General features: G+C 30.6%; 2 protein-coding genes across 2 annotated transcripts; both read right to left on the bottom strand.

Moving 5' to 3' along the window:
- Window positions 1-1,527: 1,527 nt before the first annotated feature.
- Window positions 1,528-8,375, bottom strand: Spf45 (splicing factor 45). The gene is made up of 7 exons (XM_088229959.1): window positions 7,874-8,375; window positions 7,284-7,482; window positions 6,281-6,396; window positions 4,803-5,018; window positions 3,865-4,018; window positions 2,940-3,031; window positions 1,528-1,926 (listed from the first exon to the last, which is right to left on the bottom strand). The coding sequence occupies exons 1-7, from the start codon at window positions 8,027-8,029 to the stop codon at window positions 1,654-1,656; spliced, it is 1,206 nt and encodes a 401-aa protein (XP_088086085.1). The 5' UTR covers window positions 8,030-8,375; the 3' UTR covers window positions 1,528-1,653.
- Window positions 8,376-12,190: 3,815 nt separating this feature from the next.
- On the bottom strand, window positions 12,191-16,376 carry LOC148279390 (uncharacterized). Its single transcript, XM_088230028.1, has 3 exons — window positions 16,009-16,376; window positions 14,967-15,908; window positions 12,191-14,278 (listed from the first exon to the last, which is right to left on the bottom strand). Exons 1-3 carry the CDS (start codon window positions 16,111-16,113, stop codon window positions 13,916-13,918), a joined length of 1,410 nt encoding a protein of 469 aa, XP_088086154.1. The 5' UTR covers window positions 16,114-16,376; the 3' UTR covers window positions 12,191-13,915.
- Between the last annotated feature and the right edge of the window lie 496 nt (window positions 16,377-16,872).

The following is a 16,872-nucleotide window of genomic DNA, read 5'->3' on the forward strand; positions in this document are numbered from 1 at the left end:
TTTAATGCATCACATTAATCACAATCTATTTGTATGTTCGTAATGAAAAATTTTATTAATGGATTTACAAGTGAGCCCATTGTGCAGGTGAATTAAACCAACTGACAAAATTGACACCTTTAATATATATATATAAGTTGGATAATATATCAGTTAGTTCACTTTATCCGCAATGGGCTTGAGTGTAAGTACATATATATTTTTTGCCTTAAGTATTCAAAATTAAGGTCATGTGAGAGTAGTCGAAATTCTAATACATGCATCATTGGCCCAACTGAACGCCCATAGAACAAGGCATAAATATATTTACTGCCCTTTTCAAAAGGTGGCACTGTTTTATTGACGAATATAACCTACTCCTATATTATAACTCAAACTTACCTATACTAATATTATATTCTGTATTTAAAAAAATATTATTCATGGAATATTTATAAATATGTATAAGCTATCCTTGTAAATAAAGAGTTGACTTTGTATTATCAGTTTTTTATTGAATTTTTAAAAATTATGATTAGTTTTAACAAATGTGATTTTCTTCAACTTTACACGAGTGGTTATAAAGGTTATAAATATATTATTTTCAAGCCTGGAATATAAAGCCTTAATACATTAGTAATAAAGAAAGGAAATGTCGCATTTCTCACACATCCGTCATCCGTATGATCACAACAAACTGATAGATTTTTATTATGTTTATTAATTTCTAAAATTTATAAAACTCTTTTACAGATGAAAAAATCACTTTTAATTGATTAAACATACCACTTTTGATGTTCATTTGTTACTAGCATTGTGTGAAAATGTAAGATTTTATTATTAAACCTCCTGTCAAAACTAATTTAGAAAAACATGTTCTTTAGCATTATGCAAGGTGTGTTGACAGACAGCATGGAGCTTTTTACAAATATCAAAATATGATACGTAAAATACGAATCTATAAGAATAAATGACGTAATCACCTAATAATGCATGGGGCATGCATTGGTACACATTTCACTGCGCATATATTTTTACATGCGGGCAAGATGATCAGTTTTACACTTCAGGTGACAATCCAGGGAGTTTGAAATATTGCAGCGCAAAAATATTTTTTTTTTTTTTTTTCTATAATACTCCCGGTAATTGATTACCGGGAGTATTATAGAAGGGTTTGAACCCGAGACCTCTTTTATGCATGGTGGGCAAACAGGTTGACCACTGTACTGTGAGGCAGATAAAATCGACCAATCTGAAGATGTCCGTTCAAGGGTGAAGGAGCTAATTGGTCAAATAAATAAGTAAAAGTGTAAAGAGTATTTTAATTTATATTTGAGCATAAATTATTACCTAATTTATAAAATATTCATAACTTATTTTTTACAAAATTAATGTTACGTTTATTACAAATCATGGTTTTTTTATATTAAAAATCAATAAATTATATAAGTAGGTGCGTAGTGACAAATTAAATTTCCATAATAATAAAAAATACACTCCATGCTGTTGACTGTGGGAAAAATAACTCTGTGTCAAAAATAAAACTAATTTATTTGAATTCTTATTTTTTTCAGCCTTCATTTTTTTTTAATATGAGAAGGGGATACATTTTAGGTAAAAATGAGGAAAAAATCACAAATAAATTTTATTATATTTTAATGGTATAAGTCATATTTAATCTAATAGTTGGTAAGCCCCAAACCTACTGACCGAGTAGAAGCCAGCTTTGACTTGGCGTCCACCAAAAAATCTTCCATTTAAGTCCACCACAGCTTTAATAGCACTTTCAATTCTCTTAAACTCCACAAATATCCTTACAGACTCATCAGCGGGTGCTCCGGGAATTTCAAATATAACAACTTTAATAACATCGCCATATTTAGTATTACATTCATCCTTTACTTCAGGTTCTAACTCTTCATCTACATCACCAGGACCAACCATGTTCTGAAAATAAAATATTTTTTAATAAATTCAACAAGAGGTTATTATTTATTTGATTACGTTACATTAATTCTTGGGGGGATTAAAATTGAAAGATACAGAAGCCATACTTTTACTATGACTATATAGTTGAAGATGAATTCTCTTGAGCAAAAACGAAGATATACTACCGACCCTGTATCTTCAAGTTTTAGGTAAGTACATCAATATTTACCGAGGGTGCCCGTACCCCATGGGGTACCATGGTTCACATATCTACACACTGAAGTGACGTATGACACATTTTTTTAGTAAAGGTATCTTCGTTTATTTCAATTTTAAATCGTTTTAAGGCGGCTTCTTTTTAATTTTAGAAGTTTATTTTAAACATGAGCGATAAATAAGTGATTTTGAATTTGTCTTGAGCACAGTTTATTATTTATTACATTTATCTTTTTTTCTAGATTGTGATTCTATGTCATTATAATTTAATCTAATTAATTTAACTATGTATTTTTATTGTTATTTATTGTGGCTTGACACGGGCGTAGCCTAAAAAGCCTTGATGAGTTCATAAATATTTAATTTTGTAATTTTGAATGAATAAATAAATAAACAGTGAAAATTTCGACAGCAGCAGCAGTTAAGTTTAAAAATTCGAAGTAGTTCTCTCTCACATGCGTGAGATCAAATGATGTTTGAGATGACATAATGCGCATGCGCCGTAAAGTACAATAGTAACACTGCGGAAGAAATTTTGAAATTATGAAAAATAAATATATTAACCATTATATTTATTTCATCAATAGCTGGTGAAGCCGGCTTTGTCATACCGAGGTAGATATAGTAGAAAAGTTAAGTATACTGTCTCGATACATATCGGTACATACCGATAAAGATAGCGTTTCTAATTGCCCCTCTGCGAGGGCATTGCGTTGTTGTTAATCCTATTATAGTGTATTGGTCATTTGTCATATACTTCCACAAAATTAAATACAACAATAATTACAAGATCACATAAGGTACAAAATACTAACTCTTAGTAAGACAACTTTACTGGGACTTTTCATAATTTCTGTTATGGTTGGTTCTGACTTTGCTGGATCATTAGCTGTCGCAATTGGAGAGTCTGAAAATAATTATAAAATTAGAATTGAGATGAATTATATAGCTCAACATTTATATATACAACTAATTGGGATGCTTAAATCGATGCTCGGTAAAAAAAGAACATAAGCAATATGAAAGGAAATGAGAAATGACTATAGAAAATGACGAACATTTTACCACTAAATGAACTGTTTTTATAATTAATAATTCTAGTGTTTTGTAAAAAACAATAACAAGATTAGAGTTCAAAACGTTTGTAAACTCAAGACAGTTTGAATTCATAATTCCTAAATTTAACAATTACTATGGCAAACGATCATTGCTAGTTGCTATCCACAGAATCTTTAATTCTCTACCTAGGGATACCATTGGCATTCGTAACATAGCTGCATTAAATACGGTCACAAGAAAGCACCCATTTAATGAAATAGTTAAATAATAAAATTAAATATTAAAGTTAGACAACTTGGAAATTAAAAAAGGAATTTATAATAAGAAAAAAATTAAAAAAAACCAAATAAACTATATTTCCTTTAGTCCACTCCTGTCTAGTTTTGAGCTTATCCATCTCACATTACCAGGGTAGTAAGGGTTACCATACAAAAAGACTTGATTTATTAGTTCCATACACAGCATAATACTGATAAAATAAAATAGGATAGAATTCATTAGTTAAGTATACCTTGATAAAAAAGCTTGTATGGCTTTGAAACCAGTCGGTAGAAAAAAAAAATAAGTGGTTAAAAACAAAGCCATTTTTATTTATTTTCTTTTAATGAATAACCACTAACTTAGTGCCTCAAATATAAAATTTACACTTGTTTAATTTTTAAAAAAGAAATACAACAGTACCTGGTTGTGGAATAGTAGGCATTCCAACTGCAGGGGGAAGCATAACACTGCCAGTATTATTCTCGTGTATAATTCGTCCCCCGCGTTTTGAGGTTTTTTCAACCTGTAAAGCAATAGACATTCCTTGCTCTTTCTTGCCTAAACCCTGCCCTTCCTGAAAAATTACAAACAGTTATCACAATAAATAAAAAAAATATAATTAATTATAGTAATAAAAGACAACTGATACATAAATCCACAAATTTAAATTTTTAACTGCCCTAGTATAAAATACATACATACAGTTATGGGCTATTAATTATGTATATTGAAATGGATAATATTCAAGATCCACAAATATACTACCCTGGGGGGCTATTATAACCGGAAGATACGGAAGTCACAACAGTATAGTTAAAGATAAATTCTCCCGAGCGATTACGAAGATACAGTATCAACCCGGTATCTCTCAAGTTTTGACAGTCCGAGAAGGTATCGAGGGCACCCTTACCCCATAGTATACTTATCTACGCTCTGGGAATGACAAAAATCATGTTTAAGTGAGAACTTTTTGCTTTTTTTTGTATTTTAAATTGTTTTGAGGTGGCTACTTTTTATCACAGAAGCCTATTTAAAATACAAAAGAGAAATAGGTCAATTTAAATTTGGTTTGAGGACAGAATAAAGTTTGACAGTTAAGGCAGCACTATCTATCCAGTTGAGATTTTAAAATTAGAGATAGTTGCAGCGCATACATTCCTCAAATAGGTATTGGTTTTAAAGGTGGTTTTATACCACAATACTTCATAGTTCCTTGACTGGCACCTGAAGTGTAAGACTGATCACCTTGCCTTTTATTTTTATGTAATAAAAACGATCTAGATACGCAGCAATTACAGTGTCAATGCAGTGCCCGGTGCACCAATAGGTGCGGATAGGGAAATAATGTAATTACTAACCTTAAAACCATATTTGGCCATGATTTTGGCTGCCACGGAGCTAGCTCCATATCCTCCTATAGAATAGCCAGGCTTCTCCTGGGCCGAGGGGTTCACTATGAGAGGGGGAGGTGAAGGGGGACCGGACTCCACGAGGGAGGGAGGGGGGGCTATAGCTACTCCGCCAGTCCTAGCGGGGGTTGTCCGCTCCTTCTCATCATCTGATGTGCGCTGATACTGAAAACAACAATCAAATTTAATTTTTCGAGGAAGATGAAAGAATGATAACAGTTGAATCTAAAATGTCACCTATAAGCTCCATTAATTATGTATATACGTCCATGTTAACATGAATTACAAATGCTTTCATGTAGACAAAGAATAATAATTAATAGCATGATATTAATTTGTGCATAAAATACATTCTAAACAAAACACAGAATTTTGGAAAAAATATACAAAATCCAACATAAACATTGTTATAATACTAGAGACAAGAAAAAGATCAGACTCATAAAGAAGACAATGTAAGAAAATAAAATTTTATACATGGCAGTACAAAAAACAAAATGGAATAATAAATATATATGTACATATGTATCGAAGAAAGAAAATTTTATAGCATACGACATATGTTTACGGTACAATAGATATGGAGAACATTTATGAGAAGGGCATAAGGTATTTTAAGCATTTATAGGGCTTATGATCTCTCATTGGCTGGTTTAAGTGAACATACATACTTTATTTATCCACCATTCAGCCTTTATTTGGACATGCAAACGTTTTAATTCTTTGATATAATGATTTTTAAAATGGTGAATGCTTCAATGTGTAAAGTGGTCATACGCCCTGTAAATACCTGGATTTCCCCTTCTCAAAAATGTTATCATTATCTAATGATTATGATAAAATTATAAATAAACTTATCAATGAAACTTCTTGGTTTAGTTTTTATTATTTTGACCAACGAGCGCTTTCGCCTAAGTAGGCATCTTCAAGAAATAATAAAAAGTAAAACTAAACCAATAAGTTTCATTGATAAGTTTATTTATAATTTTATCATAATTATTAACTATGGAGTTTTATCAAGAAATATCAACAAAAAACATCAATATTGTTATCATTGATTGATTGATATTCAAAAATTTAAAAGATATGTCCAAACGTTTGTAGACACATAATGTATTTAATGCATTCGAAATGGTACCCTTGTTGAATATTTTGTTTAACAAATGGTTTTTGACAGCCTACAGAAAATAAAAGTTCCATTTTTTAACAATAATGAATATTTGTGTTCTTATGATTTACATGAATATTTCGATTTTGGGGACATTTTGTTTTAGTTGTAAATAACTGTGTTAGATAATGGATAACAAGTTGTGGTAGAATGGGGTTCGAACATTGAATCTCCTGATCCGGAGTCCGCGACACTACCCATAGGACCACAACCTGCAATCAGTCTCCATATTAAGAAGTCGGAAAGTATTTCACATTACCATCATTTTTTCCCCGACTTCTTCTTCAACAAATCTTGATTTGCGTTTCTTATGTGTGCGGCGTTCTCTTTCATCAAACTTTTTGTCGTTCTCTCTATCGCGCTGATCTCGCAGTTCTGTTGAATAAATCATCAATAAATATTGTTTAAAAACAAGTAAATATTAAAACAAAATAATTCTTAAGAAATCAGTGTTTTTTATTCATTTATTATATCTCATGGTGCAGTGGTCAGCGTGTTCGCTTACCATGCAAGAGGCCTTGGGTTCAATTCCCGATATATATATATATTTTTTTTATTGGGTGAACAAACCGTATGTACACAAATATTGACAATTTCTTTGTATATTAGTGTACGACACTCATGCACACACCAAAAAAATTGTTTACACTTAATACAATAATTTAAATTATGTCAAATATAATAAATGTAAAAGAAACTAAATGAAAAAAAAACATGTGTATAATAATAAAGTTAAATATGTGCTTCTCTCAACATTTCTATGATTTATGACCTAAATTTACATACATTGTCACAAAAAATATCAGCCTCGGTAAATCTATTGTTATATTGGTTGCATATTCTAGGTATTGTAGATTGTTTCAAATAGTTTGTTGACGCGTTTCCTATGTAAAACAGAAGATTTTGTCTTGTCGGTCTAGATGGCACATGGAATGGAAGTATTATTTATTAATTTTGATAAAAATAACTGGTCTAACATTATTCTTCGATTTTTAAGAGAGTTTATTCCATGGTACTGCATACTTTCAGCATGGTTAGAGAAGTTAATGTTTAACATGGTCGGCATTTATTAATAAGTACATTAAGTTTAATTATTTAAATGTAATTTTAGCCTATCTGCCGATGAAAGAACGCAAAAAATGTTTGTAATGAAAATGATAATAAGTAAATGCTATTCATTAATTCTGCGGACTTTTGGACACAATACGATGTATTCAAATGTGATTCTACGCTCCTGTATATTATAATTTTATGTCACAAACCTTTGACAAATTTCTCATAATCGTTTGGCCACATGGGGTCATATTCCCCAATAATATCCCAATCCCAATCTCTAGTAGTTACATTTGTAGATCTTAAACCAACATGTTTCTGATTGTGAGTAACAATTGGCGAGTGAACCGAATGAATAGCCTCATCGTCGTCCCTTTTAGATTTTAGATCTATAACAGGTGGCAGGACCTAAAACAATTGTGGAACAATTTCAAATACACAAATTCAAATAAACAAATACCTGATTGATCTTTAATAGCACGTTAATAGTTCGAGAGTTAAATTAAATTGACAGAAAGAAGCCATGTTTTTATATTTTCACATTTTTTCAACAGTGGCATTCTGTTTACTTAAATTTAAATTTCTAAAACTATGATTCCTTTAAGTTTTCCAGAACCTACCTAATAATATACTAAACAATTTATTGAATAACTAGTTAGCCTAGTTTTAAATAAACAAGAATAAAGACATAATATTACAAAACAATATCGTTGAAAGCAGAATTGAATGTATGGAACACACAAGGACTTGTGGTGTTACATTAAAGAAATAAAACAGATTTTATAATAATCCATTGTACCTGGGATGCCTTTCTTATTGAATCTCTTTTTGGTTGAGTTGTGGTAGCTTTTTTAAGCTGTAGTTGGGACTGTAATAGCTTAATTCCAGATGACCAGGCGGCTACTTTTTCAGTATTTTTCCCCTTTAGCCCGTCAAAATCGTCATACAGTGACATTTTACAATATCTCAATAAAACTGTAAGCACATAAACTTGTAATTTGTTTGAAAATAACACATACGAGACGTTTTTTATGTTTTAAACAAGAAATTTGTAGAAGTGACTGTGGATAAAGCTACAATTCATCCTTTAAAACGTAAGCTCAAAAGATTTTCTCATTTTAAGAATATGAATTCTCCTTTGAGGAAAATAAATATCCAAGGGGGAAAGTAACAGATTTGATAATTTTAATTATTTTTTTTACGAAGCACGCAAACGTCAAATTCTAACATAGACACCATAGACAATTTGGAGGAAAAAAGAAATCCACACATGAAATGGACAAATCCACAGAAGATTGTGTGACGTATTGACATATTAATACATAGACATACCCTGAGCACTATAAAATGATGACACTTAACTCATGCCTAAACGCTCAGTCACGCCAACGCGTATTTAGTCGTTCTTCGACCTCCAACCAGGCGTGACGTTAAGAATCGAAACAAAAATTCCTACATGTGTCATGAAAACGTGTAAAACCCTTTCGAATAATCATTGTAAAAAAGTTTGTGTAACTATTCATTGGTAAATATTTGTTCATTAGTGATAAATAAAGCTTTGTTGAGGCAGATAGTCTTACGAGCTTGTTCACAGATTATCTATATTTTATTACTCTAGAAATGATTGCTTGCGTCTTTCCTCTCTGTATGGGCCCATTTTGCTCACTGGACGTCCGGTCAACGTGGGCAAACTCAGCCGCAGACCCCCGACCTCAGACCATCCACCTCACCCGTCCACCGAGTAGCCGGATTACAAAAGACGCCGTGCTTCCAGTCAGCGATGACGACAAAAATATTGTATATATTTGAAACGCCTCGCAAACGGAACCTCACACGTGTATTTTTTTTTATATTTCAAATAGCATATGAAATATTTATTTAAATTCTGTTAAAACAGTTTTTTTTCAATTAAAAAATATATATATAACAATCGTTTCACGGAACAGCCACTAGGTGGCAGTAATAACAGCAACAAAGCAGTTATTTCAATGTTTTTATTTTGCTTATAAAATAATATCTAAATAAGACAGATTTAGAAAAAGTAGCTTGCTGAGAAAACAAAAAAAGTGAGTATTTGGTTTGTGAGGTAGTTAAAAAATAAATAAATAATAACAGACAGGCAGAAAAAGTATCTATAATAACAACTAATTTTTGTGTTATCACCAGGAATCGAACCCGGAACATTCCATGCGTGAGTCAAGCGTCTTAACCACTTCACCACGGAGGCTGCTGGTATATTTAATTTATTATATCTGTGTGGTTTTTGAAGTGTTATTCTGAGTGACAGATTATTATTTTTTCGTTTATTTTTAAAAATAAATATTTGTGTTTTTATGATTTACCCAAACCATTTATTTATTAGAAAATGAGAACCAAGTTGTGGTAGAGCGTAGTGCGATGCTCGTCCCTCTGATCCCTGGGTCCGCGACACTAGCCACAGGACCACACCCCCGGTTCATTGTCATATTTAGATTACTCCTAATAGCAAAAAAAAAATTGTGAGGCTCAAAAGAGTGAAATTTCACAATCCCCGAGATTCGAATAATAATTAAAATGAGGCCCGCAAGGCCGATAAAGCGAGGCCCGATTTTCCTAGCATGTAACAGTCGCCGATAGCCGACTGTTGCCTGCTAGTTGTATATAATATTATCATCTGGTCACAATCTGACGAGATCACTCTAGTCTCGACTTATCCCTTTCAATATTTTAAGCTCTATATTTATCTGTAAATTTAAAGGAGAAAATTCAGTGCCAAGGTTAATTAGATATAAAAAATATTTTCTTACCACTCTAAAAATTAGAACATTTAATCGTACAACGAAGTTTCTCAAAAACGCAAGAAAAAATTTATAAAACCGAATTATTTTGACCTACGTCACAAGTTTTTGTGATCAATCAATCAATTACAGCATTGTTATGTTTCATGATAGATTTCCGGCTTCCGGGTTGTTCAACGTTTAGTATATTTTCATGCTTTCTACTTTTAAATATCAGCACAACTCATCGACGATAACTGGTGATGTCATAGATGGATAATTTAAAAATTACAGCAACTTTATAGCAACGATAAGATATACATTTTTTTTTTTTTTAAATAGTTTGGTTCAGTTTGGTACTTAGTCTATTAATAAATAAAATTGTCTCTAGCCCATAAATTTGAATTTTCAAAGCCAATAAAAATATTCTGAGCAATCTAAATTGTTTTATTACCTAATTAATTTGTCAAGCGTATCTGTGAAATTGATTATAAAGAAATAATAACATATTTATCGATCGTTGACAAAAAAAAACTCTTCTTCTCTCTTATCTACTACTCTTACTTACTCTGGGCCATCGTCTCGCCCAATCATGTCTTCTTTATCCCAGTACTACACCTTCAGCCCTTATGGAATTTTAGCGTACTATGTACCACATTTTCCCCATGCCTCACTAAAAATGTATTGAACTAAAGAATCTTTATACAGCTTTTATAATAATTTTGGAAGTACACATATCAAGAGATTTCCTTTATTTCATTATTTACTGGAGTAAAATAAACAACAAAAAAACATTGATAATTTATTAGTTACACATAATATATGTAGATACTTATAGTTTTAGAATATTTCAATAAAATTCTTAACACTACCTACTTATTTAACTATTTAGTGTTGTCATAAGTTGTGTCCATTTCTTTCCAAAATTATATATGAGCACCAAAAGTAAGCAAAATGGCAAAGGTAGGTATGGCATCACTCCAAATAAAATTTTCTGTTTATTTGATTACAAGCTTTCAAAATGGAATGTAAAGCAGAGAAAAGTGAGCATTTTCGACACCTCTTTCTGTTCACGTTTAATCAAGGGAATAAAGCTGCCAAAGCTGATCGGAATATTTGCGCAGTGTACTGTGAAGATGCTATGAATTATTGATTAATTAACTGTAAAACAATGAAGGAAACTACATTATTGGCTAATTTGTTGTAATTTTTTTGTTGTGTTCTCTTATTCTCTTCATTTGGAAAAAAACGGACACAACGTATGTTAACACCCCATACAATTTCATAAATTTATAAAAATAATATATAAAAGATATTTTCATCATTTGAATTCTTAACCAAATTAAATATAAATCATAGTTCAGATAAAAGTTTATTTTTCTCATTATTATTTTTTTTTTAATTTAACAACACCAATAACAGTTAAATATTGCCAAATATTTTAGGAATTATTATTGTATGTACATTCAATTAAAATAAAGTACAGATTTTACATAAAATGAAATAGATAATATTTTAGTTTATTTTTACATGGAGTGAATTGAGCACATTCAACAGGAAAAATCAGTAAACAAAAATTAACAATTTACTTGTACAATCATTACATTTTTCCTTAATTTCTTGGCAACAAAAAACCATAAAATTTGCAGATTATATCCGAAATTTGTGTAAAATAACAAGAATATACAATATACTTCAAGATTAATTTTATCTATAATCCTAAAAAGGTTAAAGGAACATAATATTTTATGCATTGATAAAGGAACCATCCAAGTTTAAATATACATTGTTCTTTTTTTTTATTTATCTTAGATGATAGTTAGTTTTTAAAGATTATTTAGATGGCCACAAAATCAATATTGAATCATAATTTCATCAAATTAAACAGGGTGTTTCTCGTTAAATGCATTATATTTGAACAGATGATCGAAGAGACCAAAAAAAGGACAATTTTGAAAATAAAAAAGAAATTGATCCATAAGGTTGATCATTTCTGCAGCAGTCCACTACTGTTCATGTATTTTTTAACTACTTGTACATTTGCTGGAATGAAAAAATAGTTTTTTTTTTCAGGGCAAAGTGATTTAAAATACTTTGAAAGGGGGTGGTCAAAGTGTAACAAATTATATCAGAAAAAAGCCGATACCTTTATCTTGAAAAGAGATCTTGTGTGTATTCAACATTTTCTTCAATCACACATTTCAAGATGCATAATACACAAAGAAATACACCATAAATTATTTAAAAGTAAATACTGGAAAAATCATATTTAATGGGCTCTTCATTAAGATGTTCTGCCTTCAAGGCCTCAAATACAATACATATATATGAACTAAGAAAATTATTCACACCTGTTTTTGTAACCGGGTAAGTTTTTTTTATCATGAAGATTTTATTGCAATATTTGTTATGATTATTCTTTGTGACAATAAAATAAATATAGATCTCGGTTTCAAGGAATTTATATAAAACTAAACAAATCATTTCAAAAAACAAAACTATAATTTATTTATTAAAATCTCTAGCACCTAAAATATTGCAAATTAAAATTAAGTACCTACGTCAAAATATTTCATATAATATCTGCCGAAAAGCGAATTGAGTTAAACCATATATAACTTTTTAATATAATTAGAATTTATAACAACATATATGTACCTATGTAATAAGATTATTAAAACACGGGGTGAGTACAAGCTTCTAAGAAGATAAATAAGTGCTAACCAATAACCAAAATATTACTCCACAATATATATTTACTCCACTTAAAGGTTTGATAAGAGTGGCCTAATTTCAATGGAGTCTAATGCAAAAAGTTTATAAACAATAATCCAGTTCCTCAACATGATTAGACTTCTTTCGTTAATAAATAAGTAAAAATTTTGTTAATACATACATACTTTACAGTATATATACAGTCGAACTTGAACAGAAGAAGATGGCACCGACTGAATCTACTTGTATAAGTATAGCACCGACTGAATCTACTTGTTATAAGCATTATTCATTATACCAGGGATATTTTTTTTAAATCCAATTGCCATTGTCACTAAGTAAACAAATAAATATACATAAAGTTCACAGAGATAATTTAAAAAATATTAAGGAAAATTATAAACAAACATACTACTTTCTAAATTTAAATGCAGATAAATAAATATTCTTATTTTTCCACAATATTTACAATGTGGATAAGATTTTTTGCGTCACATTCTATTTCACAAATAATTGCCACTTTTTCACGAATTGACAGACACTTCCTTCTGTTAGTAAACATGTTTATTATGCATTGACCTAGAACATTTCAAAAAACTGAAAAGCTTAGTAAAAACCCTTGAAATAAGTAGTTGTAAATTGTAATGTGGTGCTGAGCCGGTACTTACTTGGATTAGAGCGTGGATTTTTCACACACAATTTCAACCATGTGTGTGATATTTTTTCAATATTGTCGGCAAAAACACCAATTAGGTATTTAGACACTTAGATAGTGTGATAAACATCATCCGATCCTGATGCCCAGCAGCATCGGTCCAAAGTTAGCCGCCCGTTTAGATTTTTTTAGATTACTCAGGTTCCTATTTTAAAAATGATTTTTTTAAACAATCAAAGAGTTTATGCTCAAATGTTGACAATTTCTTTGATCAGTATGTCCCATAAGTAGCTCGTTATAAGATATGGAGACAACGCTGAATGCTTCCTCGTAAGATTTCGCTGTTTCTGTGATCGTAACCAAGTTCGACTGTATGTATAAAGAACTTTTTGTTAAGGTTATAAATAAATTACCGGCAAAATTAAAGTTGAATACTTCCGAAATTAGATACTCAAAAGCCTAGAACACAAAAATTAAATTCAATAGTATTTGTAAAGAATTAATTTTTTATATGCTCAATTTTGAAATTGACTTACAGATGTAATCATTGTTTTCTTCTCTCCAAAAAGTAGCTACTCGATAAGCTTTTCGGCAGTAGATAGTAATTTATTAGTTCCAAAAAGAAAAATGATTAAACTAACCAGTTTAAGCTTTCAACAAACTATAACTACAATTTACCAAAATTATCAAATAAAATATATATTTATAAAGATAACTATTTTATATAATTATTTTTATCATTATCATTTTTAGATGATTTAGCTGCCGCCGCTGCTTCTTGAGCTTGTTTGAAGTCTAGTCCCTTATGATTGTACCTGAAGTGGCTCTTCATATTTGATAGTTGTTCAAATCTTTTAGGGCAAATGGGACAAACATACGGCTTTTCTCCAGTATGTAACCTCTCATGCTCCTTTAATGACTTTCCAATAGAGAAACGTTTCTCACAATATTGGCAGGAGTATGGTTGTTCACCAGTGTGGACTCGTATATGGCAAGTCAGCGACAATTTGTGGGTGAATTTTCTCTGACACAATTGACATTCAAACTTTTTCTCGCCAGTATGAATTTTCATGTGCTCCTAAAATCAAAATTAAAATAAATATTGGGTTTATCTAATGTGTTTTTAAATCAGGCAGCATAATAAATTTATGTATGTACTTATTTATTAAACAATTTTAAAAAGCATTGTTTTTATTATATATAGAACAAAGCAATTCACATAGTCAAATGGATACATTAGCAAGATTTATAATTTGTTTTCAGGGACAATTATCATCCCCCTTGATTTAAAAAAAAAAACTGTTTTGAAACTTATATTAATCAAATAAGACATAATTTTTTTAGTTCCTCTACAAGCACAAGTGCTTTCCTCTTTATTGGAGAGGAACAGTATAAAATAGTTTCTTTAATAATATGTACATTAATTATTGAAACTGTAACAAAAAATATATTTGGATTGTATTATATTAAATTGAATAAATAAAGTGCATTCAATTTATGTACTCTTATAAAAATCACACATAAAAATATCTATGTGAATGGTCTTATTTTGGATAATCCCATTAAGGTTAGCGTTGTTCTGGAGTTTTGGCTACCGTTGCAGGTATCGGCATTGCTTTTGCAACGGTAGTTGAAACGTCGGAACGAATCCAACCTACACAAAATCATCATTGAAATAAAAATGTTTTAAACAATTTTAAAGGGGGAGTTATCGGTAATAATTTCTCTTCACAAACCTATAAGCAAAAATAATAAAATAAACTTACACTAAGTCCTCTGGAGTTGGAAAGGACTTTGTCACATATTTTGCAAGCTACTGCCTTAAGCCGTTGATGGACAGTTTGGAAATGCTTCTTGCACTCATAGCTGGTGGAAAATGTATTTCCACACACTTCACATGGGAACACCTTCACAATGCCAAGATGCCTTTGTTCGTGAACTTTCCTCAGCTCTCTAGTGGAGAATGTCTTGGGACACGTACTACACTTGTGCCGTATTCCGGAATGTCTCTGTATATGTATACGCAAGGCGCGGGCGTGTGGGTAATTCTTGCCACAAAATGGACAAAGAGAACTTTCATCATCAAACTTACTTTTTCTATATTTTCTTTTACTTTTGGTCTCACTACCTTTTTTCTTGCGTTTTCTTTTCTTCAGAGGATTTGTGTTTGACTCTGATTGTATTACTTTCGCATTAGATGGAAGATCATTCAAATCCGATTTTATTTCAGAAGAGCTTAAAATATCGCTACAAAGGATATCATCACTATCCGAGTCAAAATCAATGTCGTAAGAACTGTCATCTGGGATCTTTTTTGATTTACGTTTTTTGGATGATGATTTTTTCCCCTTTAATTTATTGCGTTTCGATGTTTTTGTAATAATATTAGCTATTGGCGATTCCAGTTCTAATTCAGATTTAGGGTAGTCGAAAAGCTCTTCAGGTTTGCAGTCGTCGGTAAGTTCATCCTTAACAATTACACTCAGATTTTCTTTATTGATATCTTCATGAAAATTGATGGAGGATGAAAAAAACTCTTCAGAATCTTTTTCGATTTTTACAGAAAAACTTTCACTCGGCTTTATGACATTTTCGTTTCTTAAGATTCTATCACTCTCCTCACATTTGTTTATAAATTCAACAACAATGTCAAGTTGCTGTAAACAAATGCTACAAACCTTTTCAGGCAATCCATCATCTTTGTAAATCTAAAATAACAAAAATCACATTAAAATCTACGTAGGACCTCTCATTTTAAAGTGGCATGTAAAAAGGCACAACATGCATTTCAACTGTTGTAATGCTTACCTTTAATTTACAGTAAGATAAAAGTTTTTCATGAATAGTGGAGTTTTCGGAGAAAATATAGAAATTTGCATCATTATCGAGACACAATCTACACATGCCTTTCATAATGAATATTATACTTTATAGAAAGATAATTAAAACATCTCACAAAATGTATTTATACTACAACAACAAATGGTAGAATAGTTGTTTAAACCATTCGTCAGTAAAAAAAATAAATTAAATGGAATATTCTTGCTTCGCACATTTGAAAAACCAAAACACGATCAGAATAATGTTTAGATGTTTTAATATTATTTTAAAAATTAAAAATAACTTTATTATATTATTGACAGCTGTCAAATTAAAAATTACAAACTTCACAGAGAATTTATTGGAGAATGTAATAGAGAATAAGAGAATAGAGTATAAAATACTTTAATCTAGCACAGTGGTAGGACCTCAAAATAATAATCAATTGATTGAGATTTTTATATGAAAACATATTATCCCAAAATATACACCTTTTAGTGAGTTTTGAGTTAAATTTTTGTTAATTCCAGTTACAAAAAATGGAAATAGTAACTTTCTTGGGAGCAATTATTAAAAATTGATCAGAGCGTTTGTCTATCATTTTTTACCTGTGTTTACCTTCATAATTAGCATTTCATTTTCGCAGCCTACATGAAGCATGGCGGTAAAAAATAATTAATCTCCCCCCATGAAAATAATCATGATGTTTTCTTTTATCAACACATCAGAGCTGGTATTTTAAACTCTCTTGGGATAGTACAAAACGTTTAGCTTGCCAGTAATTAAACTAATTATGTGCCAACAAAGCGTTATCTAGACCCGCGAGAATAGATAATGCTTTTTGCTTGCACG

This window comes from Micrasema longulum, unplaced genomic scaffold (assembly GCF_059751315.1).
Source record: "Micrasema longulum isolate JH-2025_06_02 unplaced genomic scaffold, ASM5975131v1 h1tg000725l, whole genome shotgun sequence".
Taxonomy (NCBI): Eukaryota; Metazoa; Arthropoda; class Insecta; order Trichoptera; family Brachycentridae; genus Micrasema; species Micrasema longulum.

Bases quoted from the DNA above. Each gene is read 5' to 3' on its own strand.
- Spf45 (XM_088229959.1), bottom strand. From the start codon at position 8,029: ATGTCACTGTATGACGATTTTGACGGGCTAAAGGGGAAAAATACTGAA. The intron at 6,397-7,283 runs GTTTGTGACATA...TTTATTCAACAG, and splicing joins TTATGAGAAATTTGTCAAAG to AACTGCGAGATCAGCGCGAT. The intron at 5,019-6,280 runs GTAATGTGAAAT...TGTTGTTTTCAG, and splicing joins AAGTCGGGGAAAAAATGATG to TATCAGCGCACATCAGATGA.
- LOC148279390 (XM_088230028.1), bottom strand. From the start codon at position 16,113: ATGAAAGGCATGTGTAGATTGTGTCTCGATAATGATGCAAATTTCTAT. The intron at 15,909-16,008 runs GTAAGCATTACA...TTGTTATTTTAG, and splicing joins TATCTTACTGTAAATTAAAG to ATTTACAAAGATGATGGATT. The intron at 14,279-14,966 runs GTAAGTTTATTT...TTTTGATTTTAG, and splicing joins CCAACTCCAGAGGACTTAGT to GAGCACATGAAAATTCATAC.